Raw genomic sequence first — 15461 nt, forward strand, 5'->3', positions numbered from 1 at the left:
AAGTGGCAAAACTTTGCTCTTTTTTTGTGGCTGAGTAGTATTCCATTGTGTGTGTGTGTGTGTGTGTGTGTGTGTGTGTGTGTACTATCTATTTTAAACTGACAACTTCAGTTGTAGGAAAAAAAATCTTTACTTCTTTGTATCTCCTCGCTGTGCTTTATGATTTTGATGTCATAAGTTACATCGTGCAATACTTTTTATCCATTAACATGGTTTTACAGTTACCATTTTTTAATGATTTTTATATTTTAAGTTAGGAGCCTGGTAGGCTGCAATCCAAGAGGTCGCTAAGAGTCAAATACGACTGAGCGCCTTCACTTTCACTTTTCACTTTCATGCACTGGAGAAGGAAATGGAAACCCACTCCAGTGTTCTTGCCTGGAGAATCCCAGGGACGGGGGAGCCTGGTGGGCTGCCGTCTATGGGGTCGCACAGAGTCGGACACGACTGAAGTGACCTAGCAGCGTTACAGTATTACATGATTTTATATTTGTTTATATATTTACTCTACCAGAGAATTCTGTATGTTGGGATGCTCTTGCATTGCTGTCTAGAGTTCCTTTGTTTTCAACTTGAAAAACTCCCTTTAACGATTCTTCTAGGAAGTTTGGTGGTGATGAACTCCTTCAGCTTTTGCTCATCTGGGAAGGTCTTAATTTCTCTTTCATGCCAAGGACAGTTGGCAGAATATAATCATCTCAGTTGCTAGGTTTTTCTTTTTTAGCACTTTGAATATATCATCCCACTCCCTTCTGGACTTAATGTTTCTACAGAATAATGTACTAATAATCTTTATGTGAGTTTCCTTGAATGTGATTTGTTTTTTCTTACTGTTGTCAATATTCTCTTTCTTTGACTTTTTTGCCCCTCCAACCTCCTGTCTTTAACTTTTGACAGTTTGATTGTAACATTTCTCAGATGGGCCTTTTCAGTTCATCTTGTCAAAGGTCTTTAATTTGGGTGTCCAATTCCTTCCTCATATTTGATAAGCTCTTTACGTTTTTCTTTCTTCTTCTGGCACTCTCACAATGTGTATAACTGGTCCATTTCATGGTGTCCCATTAGTTTTTAGGCTTAACTTTTATGTATTAATTTTTCTTTATATTTTCCTAATTTAATAATTTCAAAAAACATGTCTTCCAGTAGCTTGATCAAGTCTGTTGAACCATTTTAGTGAATTTCTAAATTCAGTTGCTGTATTCTTCAGCTGGAGAATATCTGCTTGGTTGTTCATCAATAACTTCTATTCTCTTTGCTGGTGGTCCCATTTGGTTCATGCATCATTTTTTAAAATTTTGTTCAGTTGTTTATCTGTATTCTATTGCAGTGCATTGAAGTTTTTTTTAGAATGATCATTTTGAATAATCAGCTAATTCATAGACTTCCATTTCTTTAAGGTAGGTTTGTAGAGATTCCTTTTATTCCTTTGATTGGGCCATGTTTTCCTGTTTCTTTGTGTGTCTTATTATTTTTTTGTTGTGTTTTTTGAATTTGAAGAGTCACCTCTCCTGGTCTTTATGGACTGGTTCTATACAGGGGAAGATTTTTAATCAATCTGTCTAGAGAACCTGGGGGGCCTTCAAACATTTTCTGGGGATGCATCTTCTCTATGTTTGTGTACATAATTTCCCAATTAGAGAGCTCTGAGTTTCTTTTTCAAGAGTTTCTTATCTCTTTCTCCCTCTAGTGTTTATCTGTGGTACCACAGATTCTCTGATGGTACAACAAGCTACTAAGCTCTTTTGTTCTCTGTAGCCCCTCAGGCATCCAAAGTATACTCCTTCCCTTACTGCCTCAGGTCAGGGGAGACAGAAACTAATCTCTAAGGTAGTCCAGGGTAGCCCTTTAAAGGAGGAGGCGATGGCACCCCACTCCAGTACTCTTGCCTGGAGAGTCCCATGGACGGAGGAGCCTGGTGGGCTGCAGTCCATGGGGTCGCTAGGAGTCGGACACGACTGAGCGACTTCACTTTCACTTTTTACTTTCATGCATTGGAGAAGGAAATGGCAGTCCACTCCAGTGTTCTTGCCTGGAGAGTCCCAGGGACGGCGGAGCCTGGTGGGCTGCTGTCTATGGGGTCGCACAGAGTCAGACACGACTGAAGCACTGAAGCGACTTAGCAGCAGCAGCCCCTTTAAAAGCTGAAACATTGTATGTACATTCTACTCTTCTCCCTAGCCCCCACCCTAAAAGAGAAATTGTGAGTTGGGTACTTTGTCCTAATCATGTTAACCTGAGCCGGCCTCTGTCTGTGGCACTGCCAGTTCTCTGTTGCTACAAAAATCAGCTAAGCATTGTTTAACTCTCCATGGTCTCCAGCCATTAAAAGTATGCTGGTTTCCTGTCAGTGGTCAGAGTTAGGAAAGACAGATGGCAGTTCCTCAGGTAGTCTCCCAAAAGTTAGAACATTGGACACATGCCATTCTTTCTTTCCCAAAGTAGAAGCTTCAACCTAGATTTTTTTCCTTCCAATCCCCCAAGCCTGAAAAGCTTAGGGGAGGGGCTACTGTGGTTGATATGAAATGGCTTTCTTACATGTTTCAGTATGGTTATGCTTGGTTTTGAGCTTGCCAGGGGTACTTCATAATTGATTTCTGAATTTCTTACAAAGGCTCTTTGGATCATACACTACTATTAAATTAGTGCTTCTGTGGGGAAACAAGACTTATGCTTCCTATTCTGCTATCTTGCTGACATCACTCCTTAAGAATTTTTAAAATGTTTATTATTTTTTCAGTTTTCTTCTTTCAGTAATGACCCGCTTATATCTTGTCCATTTCCATACTGGAGTGTTTGCCTTATGATTAATTTGCAGGAAGCATTTCTATAGTCTGCACACTAATCCTTTGTCTGTTTTATAAACTGCAAATACCTTCTAAATCTGGCTGTTCTTTTCTATTTATTTAATAGCTTCTTGTTATTGCTTCTATTTATTCTTACTGAATTTTAAGAAATCATCAACTTTACCTATGGTGGGAGTTTGGTGTAGAGTGTAAATACACACTGCATCCTACTGACTTTTTAAATCCCCTTCAGTAATTTTTAATTCTATTACTTCAAAGATCCATTATTCAACATTCACCTCAAGGCTAAATCAAAGTCTTTACCTGATGTATAAATGATGGTAAGTGCTTTCCACACACCCTATGGGCACTTCATCTTATTTTTTAAGGTGTACTTTATATACCACAAAATGTACCTGTTTAAAATGTAGAATTCAAAAGATTTTATTGAATTATGAATTTATTGACTTGGATAACCACCATCATCATCATCCACTTTTAGGACATTTCCATCACCTCAAGATCTTTTGTGCTCATTTGCAGGAAACCCCTCTACCTACCTCTGGTCCCAGGCAGCAAATACTCTATTTTCTGTCTCTCTATTATGATTTATCTATTCTGGACATTCTACAAATATGGACCCATACAGTATGTGGCCTTTCATGATTGGCTTAAGTATAATGTTTTGTTTTTAATAATTTAGATTATTTATTTATGGCTGCACTGGGTTTTCATTGGCGCATGCGGGCTTTCTCTAGTTGCGGAGAGTGTGGGCTACTCTTCATTGCGGGCCCCAGAGCACACAGATTTCAGCAGTTGCGGCACACAGGCTTAGTTGCTCTTAAGCATGTGGAATCTTCCTGGACCAAGTATAGAACCCGTGTCCTCTGCATCGGCAGGCGGATTCTTATCCACCACACCGCCTGGGAAGTCCAAGCATGTTTTTGATGTTAACACATACTGCAGCAGGAATCAGAAGACTGGTCCTTTTTCACTGAGGAATAGCATTCTATTGTATGGACAGAGCATATTTTATCCATCCATTAGTTGATAGATATTTGGGTTGCCTCTGCTTTTGGTCTATTATGAATAATGCCAGTATGAACATTCACATACAAGCATTTGTGTGCTTATTAGCCACTGGTGTATGTACATATATTTTCAGTGACATACATTCCCATCTTTTACCAGTTTTTTAACTGAGTTATCTGTCTTCCTATTACTGACTTCTTTGTATATTCTGGGTATGAGCTCTTTATCAGATGTATGATTTGAAAATACTTTCTCAGAATCTATGACTTGTCTTTTCATTTTTTAAAACAATGGTAACAGATAATTTTTAATTTATTTTTGTATTCACTTGAAGATGGTCCTCTGGGTTGTTTCTGTTTCTGAACTACTACAAATAAAGCAGCTATGAATATTTATGTAGAAACATTTGTGAATACCTACATTTTTCTTTGTCATTTCTTTGTCATGAGTGAAACTGCTGGGTTCAATGTTAAGAATGTGTTTAACTTTATAATAAACCACCACACTGCCTACCAAACCAGTTATAGTGATTGCTATCCTTATGGAAATGCTATGCTTAACTTTCTGAGGAACTGCCATACTGTTTTCTACTAGGGCTTTACCACTTACATTCTCATCAGCATTGTGTGAGGGTTCTACTTTCTCCACATCCTTGCCAAAATGTCATTTTCCATTCTGTTTGTTGTTTTTTAAATTATAGCCATTCTACTTAGGCGTGTTGTAGTATCCCACTGTGACTTTTAATTTGAATTTCCATAATAATTAGTAATTTTAAGCACCGTTTTATATGCTTATTGGACAGTTGTACATCTTTTTACAACTAATAAAGTCTCTAATAAAGTCCCTAATAAAGCCTCTTACCCATTTTTGTTTTTTTTGTTGTTGTTTTGTTTTGTTTTTTAATTTTATTTTATTTTTAAACTTTACAATATTGTATTAGTTTTGCCAAATATCGAAATGAATCTGCCACAGTTTTGAATTGAGCTTTTGTTGTTGTTTTTAGGAGTTTTTTTTATAGTCAGGATATTAATCCTTTATCAGATATATTATTCCCAACTGAATGATATATCTTACTTACCAGGTATTGTATTAATTGTAATGAAATCCAGTTTATCTACCTCTGCTTTGTTTCTTATGGTTTTGGTGTTGTATTCAAAAAAATCCCTGCCAAATCTCATGTTATAAACATTTTCTCCAGTGTTTTCATCTAAGAGTTTTATATTTTACTTTAAGGGATTTAATACAAATGGTTCCTAAAGGCTGAGGGCAAACACCATTTCAGACAGAGCTTTAATTGGCAACAGCTTTATTAAAAAAAAAAAAATTACAAATTTCTTTGGTTCCAGATTCTTCTAATGATTTGTTAAAAATAAAAATGCTCACCAATCAAAACAACTTTGAATTCTTTCATTTAGTGAAGAAATATTTTGTAATACGATTAATTGCATTTTAATTTGTCTGAATCTATTTGATTTGGTTAGTCTAGATTTTGGTATATTATGTTTCTTAAAATAGGTTATTTGTGCATACCAAATATCTGCTGCCTTGTAAATAATTTTGATTGTGTAACTGTGTGTGTGAATGATACAGCCTCACACTGAGCCATGCATTCTTTCTTTTGTGTTGGATTCTGCATATGTGGGTATCAGTTTTACTCAATTGGTACCCAAGAGACATTGTTTGATCTACTTAACGACCTGAGAGTTGAGAGAAAAGTGATTAAAAAAAGAAAATCTGTAAAAATTGCCAATTTGCCATGTATCCCCCTGAAAATAATCTCTCTACATAGAATATAACCATAATTATGAACATGCATTTCCTAAGAATTATAAAACTTTTCTTTCATAATAAACTGATACATTTTGAAACTTGAGAAGGGGGATGTTTAGTTTAACACCTACCGTCTTTGACTGCTAAATCCATTAAGATGATTCTCTCGGAGTTCAGACACTAATGATAAAACCATCTGTAAAACAAAATCAGTTGCAGGTTAACTCACGCTGCAAACAGGATTACATCAGTTCTATTTTTCTTGGTGTGAGTGATATTTCCGTTGAGATTCCCCACTCTCTTCCCCCACCAATCCTCTCCTTGCTTTACTTCTTCAAAATAAAAAGAAAGCAGTGCCAAATCACATTTACTAATAATCTGGATTTTATGTTTAATGTCTGTTACTCTGTACTCCTAAATATTTAAGCAAATTAATACTAGGCAAGTCATTAATTTCCCCCAAATTAAAACCAAACCTATTAAAAATAAAACCATGCTAGAGTTAGTTTACTTTTTTCTTTCTTAACTTATTATTTTTTAAAAATGCTGTTCATGTATACAGCTTCCAAAAGACTAGAACAGTATTCAAACATTAAAATCTCAAACATTTTTTAAAAGAGCTGTGCTAAGACCATAAATTGTTCCTTGAATTTGGCTAAAATTTAAGGCAGAAGAAATCACAGCTTTAATTCTAAGATGTAAATATATAGAAGGTTGTTATTTATTGAATATTTTGCCTTAACATAAAATTCCCATCAGGTTATTTTTAAATATGAAATTTGTCCAACAGTAAAAGACTGTGTTTATATTGGTTAAGGAAGTCTCTTCTCCCAGAAATCTTTAAGAGAATAAATGAGATGTGTTAAGGGACAGAGAGGTTGGTTGATTTAGAATAACCTCTCCTGGTTTCCTTCTTCTTCTCTAATCTCTCATCCCACATTTTTTCCTTACATGGCCATGAGTCCACCCAAGGTAAGAAGAGATAAACACAGAAAAGTTAAACATCTCTCCTGGAGGAGTGAAATATTTCCATTTACCTTTTTTGCAGATGGTACATTAAGCAATGAAAATTTCAATACTAATAAATTAAAAATACTCACATTTTTAAGTAAACCAGGATAGTAGTCTGTGGGTGCATACCCAAGAACTTGATTAAAAAGACCAACTTCTTTTATATCAAATCTGGATGTGGAAACTATATGAGATAACAACCTCTAAAAAACATAAACAGAAAAAGAAAAAGGTCTCAAAATGAAATAAATGCCTATTATGTATAAGGCCAAGAAGCTGGGTCATTTGTAAATGGGGTGGTCTCAATGAAATGAATAATCATAATTTTTCCAAATACTCAGTTCACTTTGATTCAGATATAAAGAGGAAATAAGTTAGTGATAAAATTATTACATTAAGTAAATTAAAAAAACATTAATAGTGAAATACGTATAACTAATGAACAAGGCTTTAACTACACTAAAAATGTGATCTTTACTGGTTTTAAACTCAGTGAAACATTCTTATCAGAGTAGAGATGATTACTTAATACCTGACAAGGAACACATCACAAATCACTAGGGAAAGGAAAGATTATGCAATAAATGGTACTAGGAAAAACTACTTGAAAAAAATTATATTCTCATCTTATGATACTTATCAAAATATACTTGAATTTACTATAAATTAAAGAGATCAATGTAAAACTGAAATAAAATAATAAGCAAGAAGAAAACAGAAGTACTTTTCACATGTCTGAATGGGGAAGAACTTTATAAACTCAAAGTCAAGGGAGCAAATCAACAATTGTTCTAAATTACAACAAAACAGCTCCCCCTCAAAAAAAACACACTTTGTGTTTCCCAGAACAAACTAAGAATATTAACAACAAATAATACTGCATATGTAATCAAATTTGGACTTCCCAGGTGGCCCTATTGGTAAAGAACCCACCTGCCAATGCAGGAGATGTGAGAGACATGGGTTCGATCCCTGGGTGAGGAAGATTCCCTGGAGGAGAGCATGTCAACCCACTCCAGTATTCTTGCCTGGAGAATCCCATGGACAGAGGAGCCTAGCAGGCTACAGAGTCGGACATGACTGAAGCAACTATACACACTAATACAGAATCAAATGTAGTGTTCAGTTCAGTTCAGTTCAGTCACTCAGTCGTGCCTGACTCTTTGCAACGCCATGAACCACAGCACTCCAGGCCTCCCTGTCCATCACCAACTCGCAGAGTCCACCCAAGCCCATGTCCATTGAGTTGGTGATGCCATCCAACCATCTCATCCTCTGTCATCCCCTTCTCCTCCTGCCCTCAATCTTTCCCAGCATCAGGGTCTTTTCAAATGAGTCAGCTCTTCGCATGAGGTGGCCAAAGTATTGGGAGTTTCAGCTTCAATATCAGTCCTTCCAATGAACACCCAGGACTGATCTCCTTTAGGATGGACTGGTTGGAATTCCTTGAAGTCCAAGGGACTCTCAAGAGTCTTCTCCAACACCACGGTTCAAAAGCATCAATTCTTCGGTGCTCAGCTTTCTTTAGAGTCCAACTCTCACATCCATACATGACTACTGGAAAAACCATAGCTTTGGCTAGATGGACCGTACAAAATACCATATGAAAAATATTAAGAGCATTAAAAAGGCATAGGAACAGATAATTCCTAAGACGAAACACTAATGCCCAAGAAACACATGGATAAATGTTTAGCCTCATAATCAAAAAGGGTAACTGAATTAAAGTTTTTACAGACATGAATACCTAAGGCTAATCTGGGTTCTCTGAAACAGGTGTTCTGTGTGAGCTACTGGAAAATTTCAGATGGAATCACACATCAGTGCTACTGTGAATCAGACAAAGGCACCCACAGAGTATGAGCGAGTATAACACAGCCCATAACCCACCCCTAAGCTTGGACTGACAGGGCTGCAAGGAGATCCAACCAGTCCATTCTGAAGGAGATCAGCCCTGGGAGTTCTTTGGAAGGAATGATGCTAAAGCTGAAACTCCAGTACTTTGGTCACCTCATGCGAAGAGTTGACTCATTGGAAAAGACTCTGATGCTGGGAGGGATTGGGGGCAAGAGGAGAAGGGGACGACAGAGGATGAGATGGCTGGATGGCATCACTGACTCGATGGATGTGAGTCTGAGTGAACTCCGGGAGTTGGTGATGGACAGGGAGGCCTGGAGTGCTGCAATTCATGGGGTTGCAGAGAGTTGGACACGACTGAGCGACTGATCTGATCTGATCTGATGTTTGCCTAGACATTTGTAACATGTAGACATGTTATAAGTGGTAACATTTAGACACCTTATAGGTTGGTTACTTTATAGAAAACAACTTGAGAATGTATATTAAAGGTTTTAAAAGCATTCAGGACTTTTAATGTATCTGGCATACATGTAAGGAACTAAATCAAAATATGACAATGTGGATTATGTGCAAAGATGTTCACCACAGTGTTATTTCTTATAGCAAAAAAATGTCTAACAGGAGGGAATTATTAATCTGTGATACCCTCAATACTGTGGCTCATTGTAAGCCATTAAATGCTTATAAAGAACTTATGACATCATTTTAAATGGTTATAATATTAAATGAAGAAAGGAAGATGCAAAATTGTATATACAGAAATGAGCTCATCAATATAAAAATAATCCAGACATAGGAACAAAAAAATAATGAAAAAAAAAATCACCAAACATTAAGTCTCTAGGATGGCGCTATTATGGGTTTATATATTTTTCTTCTTTCTGCTTTGCCAGTTAACACAAAGGGCACATATTACTAACTCATCATGTCAATTCTATTACAAACTATTTTACATATTCAAAAAGATACAAAATAATACAACAATTCCTCCACCATGGAACTTAATAAAGCATTAGAAACATCAAGGAAGACCTCTGTGCCATCTCTCTTTTCCCCATTACAATTCGTCCCCAGGGAAAACTCAACCCTAGTCCGGTGGGCACCCTTTTAGGTAGATTATGATACTTTACCCCTGTGAGCTCTGACTTGCCTCAGTTTCCTCAAAACAGAACTCCAGGCAGTAAGTTCATTTGTATCATTTCTTTTTAGATTACATATAAGGGATGTCAAACAATACTTCTCCTTCTCTGACTTACTTCACTCAGTATGACACTCTATAGGTTCATCCATGTTGCTGCAAATGAACTTACTTACAAAACAGAAACAGACGCACAGACTTAAGAGAGTGAATTTATAGCTGTCGGAGGAAGGGATAGTTTGGGAGTCTGGGATGAACATGTACATCTACTATGTATGGATAAAATGGATAACCAGCAAGGGCCTACTGTACAGCACAGGGAACTCTGCTCAATGTTACGTGGCAGCCTGGATGGGAGGGGAGTTTGGGGGAGAATGGATACCTGAATATGTATGGCTGAGTCCCTTTGCTGTTTACCTGAAACTATTACAACATTGTTAATTGGCTATACCCCAATACAAAATAAAAAGTTCAGAAGAAGGAAAAAAGAACTCCAGACAACACTACTAAGTATATTTAGGTTGAAATCTGCTGAAAGAGCTCAGATGGTAAAGACCCTGACTGTAATGTGGGAGACCTGGGTTTGATCCCTGGGTTGGGAAGATCCCCTGGAGAAGGGAAAGGCTACCCACTCCAGTATTCTGGCCTGGAGAATTCCATGGACTGTATAGGTTATGGGTCGCAAAGAGTCGGACGTGACTGAACAACTGTATCTCTCTGCTGTTCCTACCTGAAAGCCAACCTACTGTTTTCAAATTAGAAGATTTCATAGCAAGCTAACAAAGTAACTTTGAAATACTACTACTTAGTAGAAGATATTAATAATTAAAAAAAAAGACTCAGCCACATGCATAATATGACGCACAAAAAATGAAACCACCAGGGAGGGAGAAAAACAGGAAACTTACAGAGTTAAAGTGAGCTTTTTAATAAGACATAAGACAATGAAAAGGTTCCTTCTAGAGTGAAGAAAAGTCTGGATGGAAGCTACTTGCCAAGTATTGGCCTTTTTTTCCTTTCAGTTCAAAGCTATCCTTTATAAATACAGCAAGCAAACAGGAGCTGACAACAGCCCCAGGAGAATTCACCTCCCAGTTATTTTCAAACACTAAATGCATTCTGGGTGAGATCAAGCAGTTGTGGTTAGGTTGGCAGAGCCAGGGGAGGTAAATTACTGTCAGTGTACCATTCTTTGAGGGGAGGTGTTTACTGGTGGACTCTTAGTTAACCCCAGCAAGGGGCACACACATGGTGCCTTCAGCAGGTGGGACCTGACTCCCTGTGGGGAGTGCAGTGTAGGTGTTCTGGTGAAGGAAAAGTCCAGCCAGGCTTGGCTACCCATATGCTGCACCCATGTGGAGGTGGCCACATCAGACCAGGCAGGGGGAGAGGGGAACAGTTTCCTTATTAGGAAAGTAGGCTGCAAAAGGCTCAGAATCAGGAGCAGGCTGGGTTTCCCACAGAGGAGATCAGTTTGATGCTAGATGGAGGGAAAACAGCACTGGAAGTGTTTAACTTTCTGTTACCAGACTGGCATTCTATTTAGCAAACATTTAAAGCATTTATATGCTGTGAGCTGTACTAACAATTTACAGAGAGCAACTCATTTAATCCCCACAGCCTATGGTGTAAGTGCTATTACTGAATGTGTTACTGATGAGGAAACTGAGACACACTGAAAGAAACATGCCCAAGACTGGTTACCTACTTTAAGGTAAAACCTTATAAGGAATGTCCCTGTATGGGTTCTCCTTGAAGCAGCTGGAATAGTTAAACAATGCAAATCTGACTGGATTCCCTGGTGGCTCAGTGGTAAAGAATCCACCTGCCAATGCAGGAGAGATGCAGGAGATGTGGATTCGATCCCTGGGTCTGGAAAATACCCTGGAGAAGGAAATGACAACATACTCCAGTATTCTTATCTGGAAAATCCCATGAACAGAGGAACCTGGAGGGTTACAGTCCATGGGGTCATAAAAGAGTCAGACATGACTTAGTGAACTGCATGACAACATTCAGCTTGGCGGTAGTTTAGTCCCTTAGTGGGGTCCGACTCTCTGCAACACCATGAACTATAGCCTGCCAGGCTCCTCTGTCCATGCAATTTCCCAGGCAAGAATACTGGAGCAGGTTGCCATTTCCTTTGCAGGGAATCTTCCTTATCCAGGAATCGAACTTGAGTCTCCAGCCTTTCAGGTAGATTCTTTACCGACTGAGTCAACAGGGAAGTCAACATTCAGCTTAAGACTCCCAATAACTCTTAGGGTGAAGCTCAAACCTCTCCCTAAAAGATGGAACCTTGCCCCACTGGTTTTGCAGCCCCTGTCTGGGGCTGATTTCACCCTCTTAGCTTGTTTGGGGACCTGAAGTCTCTTTGGTCCCTTAAGGCTTTGGTATGTTCTAGTCCCTCTGACGGGGTCTGCCCTGGTGGCTCAGAGGTTAAAGCGTCTGCCTGCAATGCGGGAGACCTGGGGGCTCTTATAGCTCAATTACCTGCTTAAGTGTTGCTTCTTGAGGCTTTCTAGAAATGATAACAAAGTTTTTTTGAGTGCTTACCATATATGAAGCACTGGGCTATGTTCTCTAAGTATGGCATCTCACTTAAAATCCAATAAATTCAGTTTTTAATAAAACTCAATTAAGCAAAGTTTCAATTAAGCCTAAGGTCATGGCACCCTGTCCTATCACTTCATGGCAAAGAGACAGGGAAACAATGGAAACAGTGACTGACCTTATTTTCTTTGGCTCCAAAATCACTGCAGACAGTGACTGCAGCCACGAAATTAAAAGACGCTTGCTCCTTGGAAGAAAAGCTGTGACCAACCTAGATAGCATATTAAAAAGCAGAGACATCACTTTGCCAACAAAGGTCCATATAGTCAGAACTATGGTTTTTCCAGTATTCACGTACAGATGTGAAAGTTGGACCATAAAGAAGGCTGGGCACAAAAGAATTGATGCTTTTGAACTGTCGTGTTGGAGAAGACTCTTGAGATTCCCTTGGACTGCAAGGAGATCAAACCAGTCAATCCTAAAGGAAATCAGTCCTGAATATTCATTGGAAGAACTTAGCCTGAAGGTCCAATACTTTGACCACCTGATGGGAAGAGCCGACTCATTTGAAAAGACAGTGATGCTGGGAAAGATTGAAGGCAGGAGGAGAAGGGAATGACAGAGGATGAGATGGTTGGATAGCATCACCGACTCAATGCACATGAGTTTGAGTAAGGTCTGGGAGATGGTGAAGGACAGAGAAGCCTGGTGTACTTCGGGGTCCCTAAGAATTGGACATGACTGAGTGACTGAACAAGAAACTGGTGGCTACTATCATAATTCACATGGTTGACTCTTAGAAATTAAAGCATGAATTACTACAGACCCAGTTGGGATAGAAAATAACAGGGCATATACAATAGAAGAAAAGCAGTTTCAAGGCAGCAACAGTTAAGGGTCAGCTAAGACTGCAGGTCCTAAGGAAAACTATGTAAAGGCTTTCCCCTTTAATCCCAGCTGCCCAGAGGGACATACATGCTGGGCGATGGAGTGCATGGAGTGCATGGAGGCTAGCTCCCCCAAACTGCATGAGTTTACTCTGGAGACTGAGCCAATGAAAGTTAAAAAAAAAAATCTAGGACATTCAATAGATTTAGAGGGTGCAATCAGGTACTGTAAATAATTACCAAGCAGTGTTTAAAACAGCCATAAACAGTTCCCTAGACAGTATTCACAACAACTGCATTATACAAGCTGACTGTAACACGGTCTTGGAAACACAAAAATAACTTAATTGGCAGATCTATCCTGGCCTAAATTTCCAAAATGATATGCTTAGAAACTGATTTTTTAAAAATCAATTGCTATAAAAATTAGTTTCCCCCACTACCTCCTGCTTTTTTTTTTTTTAATAATAAGAAAAACAAGGGAGAGGGTGGGATGATTTGGGAGAATGGCATTGAAACATGTATAATATCATAAATGAAACGAGTCGCCAGTCCAGGTTCAATGCGTGATACTGGATGCTTGGGGCTGGTGCACTGGGACGACCCAGAGGGATGGTACGGGGAGGGAGGAGGGTTCAGAATGGGGAACACGTGTGTACCTGTGGAGGATTCATGTTGATATATGGCAAAATCAATACAATATTGTAAAGTTAAAAAATAAAATAAATAAATAAATGGAGAAAAAAAGAAATTAAAAATTTAAAAAAAAAAAAGAAAGAAAAACAACTCTATACTTAGTGTTGGCAAGGATATGGTGAGAGGGGCACTCCATTGCTGTTGGGAGCAGAAATTTGTAAAGCTTTTCTGGGAAGTCACTTGATGATATGTAACCAAAGCATTAAAATTCATATCCCTCTACCCAGTACCTTGATTTCCAAGAATATATCCTAAGCAAAAATTCAGGTTCATGGCAGTATTACTTTTTACAGTGAAAAATTAGAAGCAACCAAAGTACCCAACAGCACTATACTGGTTGAAATTCATCATGGTTTATTCAACAGCATGAATCACACTGTAAAAAAGATATTTAATGACACAGAAAAGACACCGTGACGTTAATCTGTAAAGCAAGGTGTAAAAACTGTATATTCAATGTGGTACTGATTTTATATGCAAAAAAATACTAGGAAGAAACATGACAGTTATTACCATAACATTATTTCAGGGAGTGATTTAAAATTTCTTCTTTATACTACCTGTATCTCCAAAGTTTCTACACTTACTATATCATACTTTTTATCATTAACTTATGTCTGTTTGGTTTTTTTTTCTCATAATTCCCTAATGCAAATTGCTATGAAGGGACACAGAGATTTATTCCTGGATGAAATATGCATAAGTCCCAGAAACAACATACTGAGGCCTGATTATGTTTCCATAACTTATAAAAAGACACCTGAAACTTTGGACCTCCAAATTTCTCTTTTAAAGTAAACTTAAAAATTGATAAGCACTTCTCATTGCGAAGAACAATTTTTCTTACTGCCACCTAGTGGTAAGCATTCTAAAGCCAAAACCATATGATTCCGTAGGCATTGGCCCTTGGACAAAAATTAATTCCTATAGTCACACAAGTAATTGACTCATTTTAAAATGCTGAAAAAACTTGGAAATCTTCTACTCCAACTGCTTATTTTACTGATAGGAACTGGGCTTCTAAATACATAAATCACTATCAACAAAAACATGTGCATATAGATTGAATATTTTTTTTGGAAAAAAATGCCAATTTGAAAGGCATAAAGAAAAAGTGCAAATACATCATCCTGACTGGTGATCTAAATCCTTCATGGGTGGAAAGTATAGGAACCAACACAACTGTGCATAAAACATTTTAAGTCCAATTTTGATCCATGAAGGAGTTTGGAGGACTCTGCTAAAGTTTGAAAAGCCATTTAAATATACTTATAACCATGAAAGTGAACTTTCAAGGAGAAAAGTAAATAAATCAGAGGGAAAATCCATTTCCCTTGTTTTCAGGTGTTCTTTCTTGTTCTAGCCTCATTGTATCTGCTCCATCTTGTAACAGGCAGCACATTCACAGGCGGGTTAGGAAAGTTGGAGCAGTGAGGCTGTGGTTTGGCGTAGGGTACGGGTGTGGAAGAAGGGCTGTGGTTTTTGCTCAGGCAAAGGGTTAGCAGAGCCAAATTGTGGTCAATATTCTTGAACTGAGACAGAGCACATATTTTATACTTCTCCAAACAATTTCTTCATCTGATCATTTAAGTCTTTTAGAATTTCCACCACTTTGGTCTTTATTACACCTATCTCTTTACACATATTAGAGATAAAAACTTTTGTAAACAAGGATGCCTTATTCATTCTTTCATTCTACAAACACATATTCAAGCCACTCTACTGGGTCTA

The 15461-nt window shown here is 38.0% G+C and overlaps 1 protein-coding gene across 39 annotated transcripts in view; it reads right to left on the reverse strand.

The window, feature by feature from the left end:
* FANCC (FA complementation group C) overlaps positions 1-15461 on the reverse strand; it is a 348443-nt gene that overhangs the window by 87535 nt on the left and 245447 nt on the right. For all 39 annotated transcript variants that reach the window (XR_015170188.1, XR_015170187.1, XM_086416983.1 and 36 more), the window contains 2 exons: positions 6686-6799; positions 5717-5781 (listed from right to left, as the gene is read on the reverse strand). Coding sequence is in view for 37 of the 39 variants with exons in the window: in XM_086416983.1 (XP_086273109.1) it covers positions 5717-5781; positions 6686-6799 (179 nt within the window). In the remaining 2 variants the exon portion in view is untranslated. The remainder of the gene's footprint in view (positions 1-5716; positions 5782-6685; positions 6800-15461) is intronic.

The sequence above is a fragment of the Bos grunniens genome, chromosome 8 (genome assembly GCF_055505025.1).
Source record: "Bos grunniens cultivar Pamir isolate PY7600 chromosome 8, Bosgru_T2T1.0, whole genome shotgun sequence".
Lineage (NCBI taxonomy): Eukaryota > Metazoa > Chordata > Mammalia > Artiodactyla > Bovidae > Bos > Bos grunniens.